Source organism: Scaptodrosophila lebanonensis, unplaced genomic scaffold (assembly GCF_003285725.1).
Source record: "Scaptodrosophila lebanonensis strain 11010-0011.00,11010-0021.00 unplaced genomic scaffold, SlebRS2 tig00001412-arrow-pilon, whole genome shotgun sequence".
NCBI classification, from domain to species: domain Eukaryota; kingdom Metazoa; phylum Arthropoda; class Insecta; order Diptera; family Drosophilidae; genus Scaptodrosophila; species Scaptodrosophila lebanonensis.
The window spans coordinates 3,574,684-3,588,202 of record NW_022060739.1 but is presented as its reverse complement, the minus strand read 5'-3'; the positions used below and the strand labels follow the sequence as shown (position 1 = coordinate 3,588,202).

Genomic DNA, 13,519 nt, shown 5'->3' with positions numbered 1-13,519 from the left:
CTGTGGAATTGCTGGTTAGTTGAATTCGTTTGTCGGTCAAAAGTTTCGCGCGCTGGCGAACCGGTTTCACGGCTACCTCTGCATCCTACCTGATATATCTTCACCTCCAACGCGTCCCCCCTCCCATCGCATCCATAGCCAGACAATGCTGCATTCATTGCGCAATCACTGAAGTGGCCATTTGTGCATTTTGGCAAATAGGCGCAAGCAACGCACTTACTCGCAAATTGATTTCGTGGAGGGGCCGGTTTTTATGCATGCGAAATACTTAAATGGTTGGAGTCGTATGTTTACATGTTTTTATTGCTATTAGTATTAGTACTAGTATGTGCCAATATTTACAAGACGCTTAGAATGTACACTTGGTTATGTGAAAGTCAACTACTATGACACCTTGTTCTTGCCCTGTGTGTTGAGGTACTCGTGACGTAGACGACGCGTCATCTCGTGGCTGATTAACATTCTCACATGCTGCGGCGCCATCTTCATTATGAAATACTGTGGATGAAGCGAAATGGAGATGTAGACTTAATTATAATAATATAGTATATGTTCTATTGTTATTAATTAATAATGTGATCGACAACTATTATCTGGCGTATTTTATGCCAGTTGATGGTGCTTTCAACTTGTCCCATATATTGATCAGTTGTTTAAAAATATTATATTGATCTAATCAACCACTGACAACCTATTATTAATAACCGGCGACTATTGTTGATGCTATTGATTATTAGGCCAATTAAAGCTATTAAATACTATTTCAATTTCATCATTGTAAAGATGAAAGAATAGTATGTTACAGACTGTTTGTGCCACTGACTATTGTTTCTCGGATTATCGGCTATATTTTCTATTCTATGCACTTTATCCTTTATCCGTTCCTTACTTGATTCTACCAACTTACAATACTATATAGATTACGATTTCATTACTATTTTAACTATTTATTGAACTATGTATTTGTATTCCTCAATTCTCAAATAATAGTTTCCTTAAGCCATCAACACCTTAGAATATCAATTGGAACAAAGTCAACTCATGAGTTGAAATGTATACTACACTATAATTATATAATAGGTAAAGTTTTAAATTACGATTTCATTACTATTTTAACTATTTATTGAACTATTTGTATTCATTAATTTTCAAACTATAGTTTCCTTAATCCATTGACTCCTTGGAATATCAATTGAGAACAAAGTCGACTCAGGAGTAGACAAAAAATATTTACTACTGCTAATATAAAGGATCAATTAATATATATAAAGGATACATATTTTTGGCTACTTCCTCAATTGTCTTCTAAGTATTAATTGAATGAATGGGGTCGAGTTTAATTTTCTAGGTTCTTCTTACCTGAAGTCCGTGTGACCAGAAACCATTGGTCACACTGGTTTTTCCCAGTGTAAAGACTGCTGAGCGTGCAAAGCTCTGCGCATTTGGTATGAGGAGACCACCTTGCATAACCGTATTCGAATACTGATTCATTTTGGTCACCACAAATAGTGGCATGACCAGCTGCACGGCGATGTTGTGCTCGGCCAGTTCCTGTTCCAGGGCCAGAGTAAAGTAGGTTATGTATTTCTTGGTCGCTGCATACACAGCCATATTGGGTATGGGCTGTAGTTCGGAGCCCGATCCAATGTTTACAATGGCCCCCTTGCCGGCTGCCTTCATCTGTGGCAGCAGCTTGCGGGTTAGCATCGTGACGGCTCCAATATTCAAATTAATAATATCCCATAAAACGTCTTCCTGCACGTTGTCCAACGAGTCGGGGTAGTCGTACATTTTTCCCACATTATTAACTGCAATTATAATGAAAATGATTATGTTTATACGATTTTCTATACTTTTCTGAGTCAAAGTCAAGAGCACACGATTAAATGCCTTGAGATTTATGAGGCGGCAACAAGGGCATGATATGAACAGATCTATGGAAACAGATAAATACGAGTATGTATAAACAAAATGTAAATTGTTGAAGCGCGTCAAAGCGTTTATGAATTTGGCAAAGGCACACCACCTTCTGTTTGTTGATGTAAATAATAGCCAAACTAAACTTGACACAATCGTTAACAATAGTACTATGTACTTGAACATCATATGTGCCACTGTCCATTGAGCCCAGCAGTGCAAGCAACAACAAAATAGTCACTATAATTGCACGCAATTATTACGAAGCTCTTTTTCAACAATCTTTCAATGACACTGTCGAAAAAAAGAGACTTTTAATTATCATTGTTGCCGTACTTGCTGTTGACAATGACCAAGCGTTGGGCTCTGAAAAGAGTTGGAGTGGGGGGGTGTATGCCCTGTATTATATATGAACTTGATTCTCAAGTGGATATTATAAGTAATTTAAATGACTTGATGATAGGCGTATGAGTACAGCAGAACGAGGGCGTGGCTGTAGCCGACAAATTGTAGACTATTGCTTGCGATAGGGCTTCGTCTAAGAAACCCCATCACTATCTAATGTTTACTTCGAGTACATACGCGTATATATTCAAGATGAAGAAAAGAGTGGTAAAAATATGAAAACCATAAAAATATGACCTGCTTGTTAAGTATGAGTTTTCAAAAGTGTAGGGGATAACAACCTTTCTGAGTAATGATCCAGAATCTATCTCGATTGAAAATTTTTTTGCTAAGGCTTAATTGGGAAATTCCTATGCTGGATTTCACTAAATTTGTCCAAATAACAAGACTATGTACATTTTTTATAATACTTTAATTATACACGAGTTGTGCTGTTATGGTTTATTTTTTATTTTATAGAGGCTTCCCAGAATACAATACATGTATTTTCTAAATTTTTTTCTTAAATCTGCGGAACATACAAATCTAATCACACCGTACTACTTGTATATATTGATCTAAAAGTTAAATGTTAAATTCAAAACACTTATTTTTTGTCTTGAATCAGATTCAGATCAACCAAATAAAAAGATAGGTAAGCACTCGGTTAACTTTTTGGTTTATAAATATATTTTAAGTAAGTCTGATAGTTATGAGTTTTCCTTATTGCCACATAATATTCTAAGGTATCATATACATAGTTGTCATAGAAACATTTCAAATAGGGACCATGCTTAGTCCCAAACTCCCAAAAATTTATTATTTATAAAACTCCTCTTCATCATATGAAGTTTTCTCAAAATAGGTGAACTACTCTATCATATAACTGCTATAAGAATGAACGTTTATTTTAACTGAACACACAAACAATTTATTATTTATAAAATTCCGCTTCATAATATGAAGCTTTCTTAAAATGGGTGAACAACGCATATAGTTGCTCTAAGAATGAACGTTTATTTTAACTGAACACACAAACAATTTATTATTGATAAAATGCCTCTTTATAATATAAAGTTTCTCAAAATTGGTGAACTACTCTATCATATAGCTGCTATAAGAATGAAAGTTTAAAGTATTTTAACTAAATGACCTTATCGCGGGAAAAGAATGTTCTAGCTTTTGTATTTACTTAAGAAAATATTAGAAACTTCATTAAAGAACTTATCCCACAATTTCACATTCAATTGTAGTTTAAAGATGTGCGCTTAAAGTTGTGCTGTTAGAATATTAGAAATGTATATTTTGAAAGTTTATTTTGTATTTGTATTTTTGTATATTTTGAAAGTGAAAAGGCGAAGTGATTATTGTTCTTCTGTTGCTAATTTGTAATTGAATAGTAAATATTAAATGCGGAGTCAGAATATTTGACATTTTTAACGATTATATGTTAGTTAAGAATACAATTGTATAGTTATATACAACAAATAAAGATTTTGTGAAAGTATACAAACAAATTGTTTGGGATATGTCTTTATATAGCTACTGTTCGTGCAAACTTACCCAATATGCCGACTGGTATGCCTGCCAGTTCCTTTACAATCTCATCGTAAACTTCCCGGCCCTTGGCAAAGTCAACGGCTATCCATTTGGTCTTCACCTTGTACTGAGCCTCTATTTAGTTAAGAGGCGATTAAAAAATATAAATGAATGTCTTCAAAAGGACAGCTTACCGATCTCATTGGTCACAGCAATGAGTTTTTCCTGAGTGCGTGAGATCAAAACCAAGTTAAGACCTTGGCGTGCCAGCTCTTTGGCGTATTCCTTGCCAATGCCATCAGTGGCGCCGGTAACAACTAGGGAAAGAAGAGGAAAAGAAACATTTAGTAGAAAGTAACAGAAATGCATGTTAATCACAGTTAAAAACCATTTAAGCAAATGCTGAGCTAGTCGTTGGCTTGTGCAAACATTTAACCAAATTAACATCGCAATGTTAATTGCTGTGCATGGCCGAGGGACGGGCCTGCAGACCATAATAAACGACTTCTTGATGTTGCTACCTCGTCGGGTCTTAGCAACTTCTGTTTGTAAACAAAACCCGCTTCGACTTCAAAACCCGCTCAGTGGCTCTTTTGCAACAAAAGTCGATGCAACAGTTTCCAACTGCCAGTGGCACAAACGCCAATGATTGACGCCAACGGCGGTGGCTGTTGGCCAAATGTTGATTGCCAAATATTTGTGCAGTGGCAAGTATTTGTAGCCAATTGCAATGCCGGCATAGGCTCACTAATATTTTGAGTAAATTTACACGAATTTCGCAGTTTGCTCGTGAACAATGATTAAATAAATATTTGAAACTAAACATCTGATCGGCAAACGAATTGTCAGAAAATAAACGAAAGCAGACAAAGCGACGCAAGGTTGTTTTTATTTTAAATAATTAGGCAACAGACGGAGAGTAAAAGTGAAAAGTTGGACAAAATGTAGAAGCACGCGACTCTGCTATACACTCGCATTTGTATATTGTTGCTATTTCTTTTGTTGCTTAAAAGCGTGCCAAAAGCATGAAAGTAGAAGCCGGTTTTCGATGCTCGAGTTGAATGACTTGATTTGCTCGAAAAGCAGCCAAACATAAACAAAGACAAAGTAGAAATAAATTAACGCCATGCTTCACTAGCATTTGATAAGCCTGATATATCTTAACAGCAATTTGGATCTCATTGGAAGTGTGAAAATTGTTAATTAATTGTTTTAATTAGTGAAGCTAACATGCATTCGGATAGATAATGCATATCTTAGGCAGCAGCCCTCTGTATTAATTAAATGCACTAGGCAACAAAAATAGGAACATTAATTTTTCACAATCAGGTTTGACTTTTTCAGTTTTACCCATTTTTTAAAAATTATATTGTAACTATTATTAACATTCGATCTCTATACTACAATTGCCATAGAAAGCTACGATGAAGAAATTGGATTAGTTCTAACAAACGGCTGAAAATGTGAAATATTCAAGAAATATGTAACAACGAAATTCTTGTATTTTAATACCTAATAACAAGAAAACAAACATATATTGGTTTTATTTTAAGATGTTAATAAAATCGGACGACTATGGACAAACGTATGTATATATTTCTTACGTAAAAGTAAGTACAGTTGTGCCTTGATTATTCTTGATCGAGCTCATTACGAATAAGATCACATATAAAAAATACATGTAATTCTATTTCATGAAATAGAGCATTTATTTAAGAAATAAAATTAGTAAATAAATGCGATGCCTTTGTAGTTTATCTGGATCTGAAAACCTTAGAAAAATATAGCTTCTAAGTATTTTAACAGAATATTGATAGGCTCTATTGACTGAACCCATATGAGTTTTGATTGCTCAGAACTCATTCTCTTAGAGTTGGTGAACTATGTTTATAATAAAGAAAATAAATCGTGAATAACGAAAATAAGTCGTGGATTAATAGCGATACAAAATCAATCGCTCAGCACCTTTATTAATGGTTGTTCCCGGTTAATAGAGGTGCGTATTATCGAAGCTCAACATACTATTGTAGTATGTCCATAGGTCAATATATGTCTGTAGAGAAGAGAATATAGCTGATAAATTGAACATTTCTTATCGACACGTAAAACTCATCATGATTTAGCAATTTCTATGCAAAAGGTTTGTATGATTTGTATTGTAAGCATTAATTGCTATTTCCAATTGCACATTGTGTTGCATCTGAATTATGTTATAAGAAAATTGCATTCTTGCCTATGGCATTCATATTTTATGCACGAACTTTTTATTAATAATGGGGGTGTGCTAATATGAAGGCATTATAACAAATTATATATGTTTAATAATCAATGTTGGCTAGCCATTGTTGATTGGCAAAGAGTGTTCATTAAATTAATTAAAGAAAATTAATAAATACATACAAGTACGTCTGGCTAACAATAATCCCAGAGAAATTGTATACACCAGCCTAGGCTTTTAATATTTTTGAGTATAAATGCCAGCAAATAAGAAAAAATATGTTAAGAAAACAAGAAAAATAACCCAATCAAAACTATGTTTCGACACATAAAAGAAATTGAAGAAATTGAAGAAAGAGCAAAAATATGAAATGCTTTGTTTTCTCAAAAAATTATACAAATAATAATAATTTACAACGTATTTGGAATTAAGTGTAGATTAACAAACATGAAAACATTTAAAACATTATGTTTTTCTTTGTGAAGCCAGACAAAATTAAAGTACAATAATTTCTTTGTTACGAAATTAAATGCCTTAAGACGACTATAACACCCAAATGCCTTTCAATTAATTATATAAGTAGTTGCTTTAGAAATTAGCAACTGTTCAAAAAAATAAAAATAAATAAATGCAAATTAAATCGAATGCACTGCAATTGATTTTAAAACCAGTTGTTATACTTGTTTTCAAAAGTAAATTAAATTTACCCAAAATCAGCGCAAAAACAATTTATATTTCAACAGAGTTCGCATTAAATTGTAAACAATTCCAAAAACGAAAGTAACTGATGAGTTCATGCCTAAAATTTTTGCTAAATGTTTGTTGTATTCATGTGAATACTTTTGCTTTCTTGAAGTTAGCTTCGTTCATAAATGTGAAAGCTTTACGCATCTGAGAGGGCCCTTTATCGATCTGAATTAAAAGTAACTGATGAGTTCATGCCTAAAATCTTTGCTAAATGTTTGTTGTATTCATTTGAATACTTTTGCTTTCATGAAGTTAGCTTCGTTCAATATGTGAAAGCTTTACGCATCGGAGAGGGCCCTTTATCGTTCTGAATTAACACGCAACTACGAGTATGTATGGAAAAAAGACTTACCCGCCCATTTGCCGTATTTATCCAGCAAGGTCTGTGGCAACTGCGGCTGGAAGTAGGGCTCCAGCAGGGCCTTTATGATGCAGACCAAGGACTTGAAGTTGTCGTAGAGAAAGGCAGCAATGGCCAGGCTGCCGACCACATAAATGGCCGTCGAAATCAGCTGCCAAATGAACGCCATGCGTAGCAATGTATAAATGCTTAATTCCAAAGCGGGCTGCATGTTTTAAAATGTTTATAAATATGAATGATGAGAATACTGTGTTGTAATTGATAAGCGGCCAGCTATCAGCAATATAGCAGCCCCGGAGTATTATGTATAATGCCTAATCAGCAGGGGACACACATGCTGCACACTGATATACAATTATAAAGCACTAGCTCGCACAATCTCTGTACTACTATATATGAATAATTTCAGACTTTAGTCAAAAACTCTACACATTTTCAAGCGGGATTAGTAGACGCGTCGGTCTTGAAATTGTCGAGCTTGGGGCACAAGCTACGGCTTTGAGCGTCGATCTCGCACTGAACATAAAGCAGTCAGCCAAGTCGAAGCCTGGCAAGCGGGCCACGAACAGCTCCCCGGTTTCGGCTTTTTCGACTCCAACATGTAAGAGTTGTAAGAAAAAAGCAACAAAAAGCAACAAAAAAAAAAAAAACATGCACTTGGCTGTGGCTGTCGTTTGTCTTCAGTTTTTTGACGGTTCATTATTTCATAAACTATATTTTTTGGGGTCTTTTCTTTTTTATGTTGGCGCTTGGCGCTTTGTAAATGTTCAGCTAAGTTTAAAGTTGGTGTGGAAATTACAAAATCGCTTAATTATTTAAGTAATTACCGTGTGGCATGGTGAACTGTGACAAAGTTTTTGAACACAGATATAAAAAGAGGGAGGAAGCGGATCACAAGACTGCTAATTTCACTCTATACGTGACCTCAGCTTTGCATAAATGCTCGACTTTCGAATCTCGCCAAAACATTTTGTGTAATAATATCCGAAATTTGTTTTTGGTAATTTGCAGCACTTACTTGATGGAGGCGAGATAATGCAAGGTGTGTCTGTGGAATCACATGCAATGTTTATTTAATTGAAAACAATTAGTGGGCTTCATCAAGATTTTTCATGTTTCTGATTGACTTTTTGACACCACTCTGATTAAGTTTCAAAAGCATGCATGATAAATTAATGTTTTTTGTAATGGAATTTATTCTTCTATATATTGTTTAGTGAGCTGCTTCTTTTACTTGATTTTGCTTTTGAAAAATCTACTTTACAGCAAAAGTATTTTTGAATGATAAACTGATATTTATTGCTAAATTTTTAATAAGTTTTTATCTGTAGGCAGTTAGTTTATTATTTGATATGTATATGCCGTAAAATCTCCCTTCAGTGGACACCAACGGTTCTAATTATTTTTCCAACCACCTTAAACTTCTGAGTTTTGAATTATTAAGTAATAACTCGATCAGTTTAAGTTCGATTATCTTCCCCATTCACGCTATTTATCAGATTTAGCCCCGTCAGAGTATTTCATTTTTCTATACTTTAAAAAATGACTTGGATGTAGAAGATTTAGCAACAGAGGTGTTGATAGCTATTTCTCATTATGTACAAGCTATTGAAAATGAAAGACGTATTGAACTAAAACAGGCAATGCAAAGAAATAAATTTTGGTGTTTTCGTTGTTAGTTCACTCGAAGCTAAGCCTGAAAAATCTGTGCACATCTATAGTATAATAATATAGAACATATAGTTAATAATAAAGAAGGTTCTCTCTGATCTTCACATAATCCTAATATTAACTATCCCTTTCTTGGAGTTTTCAGAAGCTGCACAGTTGAAGAAGAGGAGGAAAGCGTTGAGCAGCTTCTCTGCGACTGGCCAGCACTAAGAATAGTATCCAAAAAGAAATATAGCAATACAATAAATATAAAAAACCAAGTTTAACAAATAATTTTCTATTTTAATTGTGTTTCAAAGTGCCTTTAATATCTATATATATTCTAGGATACCTAAAATATAGTTTTAAATTAAAAAAAGTGGTAAACGGTTTTCTCTTATAATACCACCACAAAATAGAGTAATATAATATATAATAAAAAATAGTGAACAAATAAATTAACACTTCATATATTAATAATAAATCGGAGTTATAATTAGGCTGCAAGTCAATAAGCTGGACTTATTCCCTTTAAATTGTCAGATTAATAATGTAACTATTGCAAGCACACTTGAATTAACACTTAATTAGTATTGCACCCAACGTGTCCATTTTCCATTTTGAATTTGCTTTGTGAAACCTCAAGGGTAAATACATTGGCTAAATAAATGAAAATTTCAATGTGAATTTTAGCAAGTCGTTAGTGTGGACAGCAGCAACAAAACTAAGGAAACGATAATGAGAAAGCATTACTCGAAATGTTTACACTTGGCAGCTATAATTAGGCGTGTGTGTGAGTTTTAAAATGTATTTCAAAAGCAAACGCTACTGCCCGCTCAGCACGTCTTCAAGTGTTTCCGAATTAATTAAAGACATTATAAAGAACTTACTAGTTATACCTGCAGGTGAACTACTTATGTCACTATGTCAAGTTTATGTAAAGTTTATTTCTAAAATTTGATACCATTTGATTAGTTAGTATCTAGCGCTACTTTCCCGAGGGTGCTCAGCCGAGCGCACCTTATCGCACACTATTATTGATTTTGACACGGAAAGGCGTTCCTCGGCAGTTCTTACACGCAACTTGCAGCAGCTTTTACGATACGTCCACACACTTTAGCCGAGGCAGAAGCCAGTCAGCAGAGATTTCAACCAGCATTTAGCAGCTACTGCAACCTGCAGACGCAAGAGCAGAGCTTTACAATTAACCCTTAGACGAATCACTTTGCTTGTGATGACTACATGAAAGGGTTTTCTATGAGGAAACTAAAGTTATGAATAACTTCGAAAATTTATGGATAAGACTATCGATTCGAGCACGCTTGGTCTCTATGCAAGAATCTATAACTGTTATACTGTATGTTACGCTACCTATACAATATATTCATCTAGTAAACAAATGTTTAAAGAATCCCAGAAATAAATAATACTCCAGCTTATACAGAAGTAAAGAATAAAATTAAAATTGCCTTACATCTAGATCTTAATAATCACACAATTTCTATATTTTTTTTTGTCGGAAGTATATAACCTGTTCTGTTATATTCTGTTATAAATCTATTTTTATTTTATGAGCGATCTATTGAATAAGCTTAAAGAGTTATGAATTCGCTGAATTACTTTAAAAGAGATACATTATATGAGATAGAGTTCAAGTTCAGCAGAATTCTAAAGATAACGAACAAATAGACAGCTTGCATTTTTCTTAATTAATAGTATTATGAACTTTAAATTTATTTAATAAAACACAATTAATTAAAAATTGTATTAAAAACGAATTAATCAACCATATATATTTTAGTTTTTGATCATTAAACTATATATAGTAAAACACACAGTTGCAAAAACATGAGCAAGAAATTGAAATGAGTCTGTACAGATACCAGATGAGTGTTATAACTTATGTCTCCGGACTAAAAGTATTTCCATGCTTCTTATCAACAATGACCTGGAAGAATGTTTGCACCACATATATGCGCAAACGAGTGGGCAGCAGAGTTATGAGCGCATTCTGTACATGATGCCAGAAAAAGCCGGGCGTCTCATCGATTCTAACTCTCAGCTGTTCGACGGAACTGCGGGCATAATCCTCAGCCGATGGTATAAATAGGCCACCGCCCATAATTCGCTTCGAGTAGCTATTGATTTTGGTCACTACGAAATTGGGTGATAGCAGCTGTACCAGGATCCCATCTTTATGCGCCTCCCATTGCAGTGCTTGGGTGAGGCTGCGAGTGTAGGCCTTGGAGGCGGCATAGAGTGCAGCATACGGCACGGGTTGCAGATCCGTGCCAGAGCTGACATTCACGATGGCACCCTTGATATTGTTCTCCCGCCAGCGTTTCAGAATGTAGCGGCAAAGATGGGACACGGCACCCACATTGGTGTCAATGATGTGTTGGACGTGCTCGCGACTGGACTTGAAGAGTGGTCCGGGTGTTTCCGAAGACATGCCCACGTTGTTGACTATAGAGTATAAGTTGGATGTATATGGATGGGATATATTCCAATCACATCCATGGAAAAATGTCTATTTACCTAATATGGCGACTGGCACCTTGTCCAACTCCTTCTCGATACGGTCATAGACCGCTATGCCTTCTGTAAAGTCCGCTACAACAATTTTGGTCTCCACCTTGTACTCGTTAGCTGTAAAGGTGATAAAAGGATAAGCATTTCCAATTCTATTTACAATAACAGATTAACAGATTTCAGAGAGCGCTGGGAAAGAGATACTAATCAGTGGGGTGCGCAGCCTCTTCATGAAAATATGTAGTTGGAAGGAGCTAAGACAAAGGGTGAAAATATTGCCAAGCAAAGCAAGGGTTAAAGTCCCAGTCCCACCATGTACGAAAAGTTTAAGGAACAATTATTCAAGCAAATGTTAAAGAATGTCTGCCACTATTTAAAATAGCTCCATCAGACCTGCCCCACTGTACTTTTTCCACAATTTATTCATTCAAAAAATTAAAAATTCAAATTTTCTAATCACAGTTTAATCGAGGGTCAATATGTATAGTATATTACCACAAGCGTTACGGACTGAATTATCACATTAAGTACTGCCTAAAATGAATTCTAATTGGCGCCCGGTGGGTAAAAATAGTTCAATGGTTCATAGTTTTTGCGGATACATTTTTAAAGTTTTTTTTTTTTTTAATTAAAATACGTACATACGCCCTTGGATTGAGGCTTCAGTTTGTACTTTGTTTTGCATTGTTTTTGACAAGTATTTGCAATTTGGAAAGATATGAAAAATTAATATCGGATTAATTATTAACGATGCTCTTTAGTATTTTAAAGGCTCTTCAAATGTTTATGCGTGCAATTAATATTTAACTTCATATTCACTTCTTTTCATTACTTACAAATTTCTTGCGCCACAGCCTTCAGCTTTTCTTCATTCCTGGCTATAAGCACTATATTAACGCCATAACTTGCCAGTTCCTTGGCATAGGCCTTGCCAATACCATCGCTGCTACCCGTAATAGCTGCCCATTCTCCATATTCAAATTTCACACTCCTGCTTTCTTCACATATGGTATTCACCAATAAGCGGAGAGGCGTTCGCAAATGCTCGTAGAGATAGCAGGCAAGTGTGTAGCCGCCAATGAAGATCAACAGGGCTGTGAACATAATTCTGATTTAAGAAATATACTACTTATATATACGTCGAGCGCGTGAGACGTTGTTGCTGATCAGCTTGGTTGGCCGTACTGAGCTCCGCTTGTCAATAGCCCGAGTGTCGCACTTTCAATCGATTTGCTACGTTTAATTGAACGGCGAACTTTTGCACGGCATGCTAATGTACGTATTAAAAAGTCAAAACAAACGCAAGGCATTTCGTGCCTCATTTCGTGGTTTAACATTTCAACAATATTTTATTTTTGGTGTGCTTTCCGTGCTATGCGTGCGGTGCTTGCAGTGCAAGTGAAAACATCCAAAAGGTATCCGGAATTTTAATTGGCATATCAGCCTATGATTTGGATATTTGCCGCTTAGCTTACAAATCGACAAATTACCTCTGTGAGTAGATGGCTATAACAATAATAGTTGAGTAGTGGCTACTTTTTTTGCCTTTTGGGCAAGGTCGCCTAAAATTCAGATTGTTGCGGCAGGTCAGTTAGGAATCACATATAGATAGTTTATGGGTGTGTTGATGTTGAAATAAAGACACATTGTGAATCTGTATATTAACTTTTTACTTCAAATCAAGTACATTTTTAAATTTATGCTCACGTCAATAATAAATAAATAATAAATGTTTCTATTTTAGTTTGGGGTCGATATTCAGGAAAAATAAAACAATTTATTTGGTTTGAAAAGAATTTTTTTTTATTTATTTTTTTCGATTTCGTTTTTAGTCTGTTTTTAGCTTATACTTTAAGTAAAACAAGAAAGCTAAGCTCATTCGAGTGGGCTCAACTGTTAAATACTCTGTACCCACTCCCACAAAAACAACACTTTTTAATAAAATTAATAAATGCAATTAATTTTAAGAATATACATATATACGGCTGCAGGCAGGTATACGCTTTTACAATTTGGCTACGGGGCATAAATATGTTATCATTATGAATATAAATGCATTGGAAATTTTCAAATAATCAGTAAAATCCTACATCACACTTGATTTAAAGCATTCACACCCTTTTCTCTGACAGAATCGAGAAAAATATAGAATATATAGTAGTACAATTTTT

General features: G+C 34.8%; 2 protein-coding genes across 5 annotated transcripts; both read right to left on the bottom strand.

The window, feature by feature from the left end:
- Nucleotides 1-282: 282 nt before the first annotated feature.
- LOC115631506 (inactive hydroxysteroid dehydrogenase-like protein 1) lies at nt 283-10,257 on the bottom strand. 4 transcript variants are annotated; one of them, XM_030528267.1, is made up of 6 exons: nt 9,707-10,257; nt 7,158-7,371; nt 4,035-4,157; nt 3,865-3,975; nt 1,360-1,808; nt 283-498 (listed from the first exon to the last, which is right to left on the bottom strand). In XM_030528267.1, exons 2-6 carry the CDS (start codon nt 7,333-7,335, stop codon nt 385-387), a joined length of 975 nt encoding a protein of 324 aa, XP_030384127.1. In that variant the 5' UTR covers nt 7,336-7,371; nt 9,707-10,257; the 3' UTR covers nt 283-384. The 4 variants fall into 4 exon arrangements, with proteins under 4 accessions (XP_030384127.1, XP_030384126.1, XP_030384129.1 ...); XM_030528266.1 differs by having other exon boundaries at nt 9,781-10,257; XM_030528269.1 differs by lacking the exon at nt 9,707-10,257 and adding an exon at nt 8,185-8,241.
- Nucleotides 10,258-10,594: 337 nt separating this feature from the next.
- On the bottom strand, nt 10,595-12,536 carry LOC115631429 (hydroxysteroid dehydrogenase-like protein 1). The gene is made up of 3 exons (XM_030528161.1): nt 12,185-12,536; nt 11,355-11,465; nt 10,595-11,282 (listed from the first exon to the last, which is right to left on the bottom strand). Exons 1-3 carry the CDS (start codon nt 12,450-12,452, stop codon nt 10,717-10,719), a joined length of 945 nt encoding a protein of 314 aa, XP_030384021.1. The 5' UTR covers nt 12,453-12,536; the 3' UTR covers nt 10,595-10,716.
- Nucleotides 12,537-13,519: the final 983 nt, after the last annotated feature.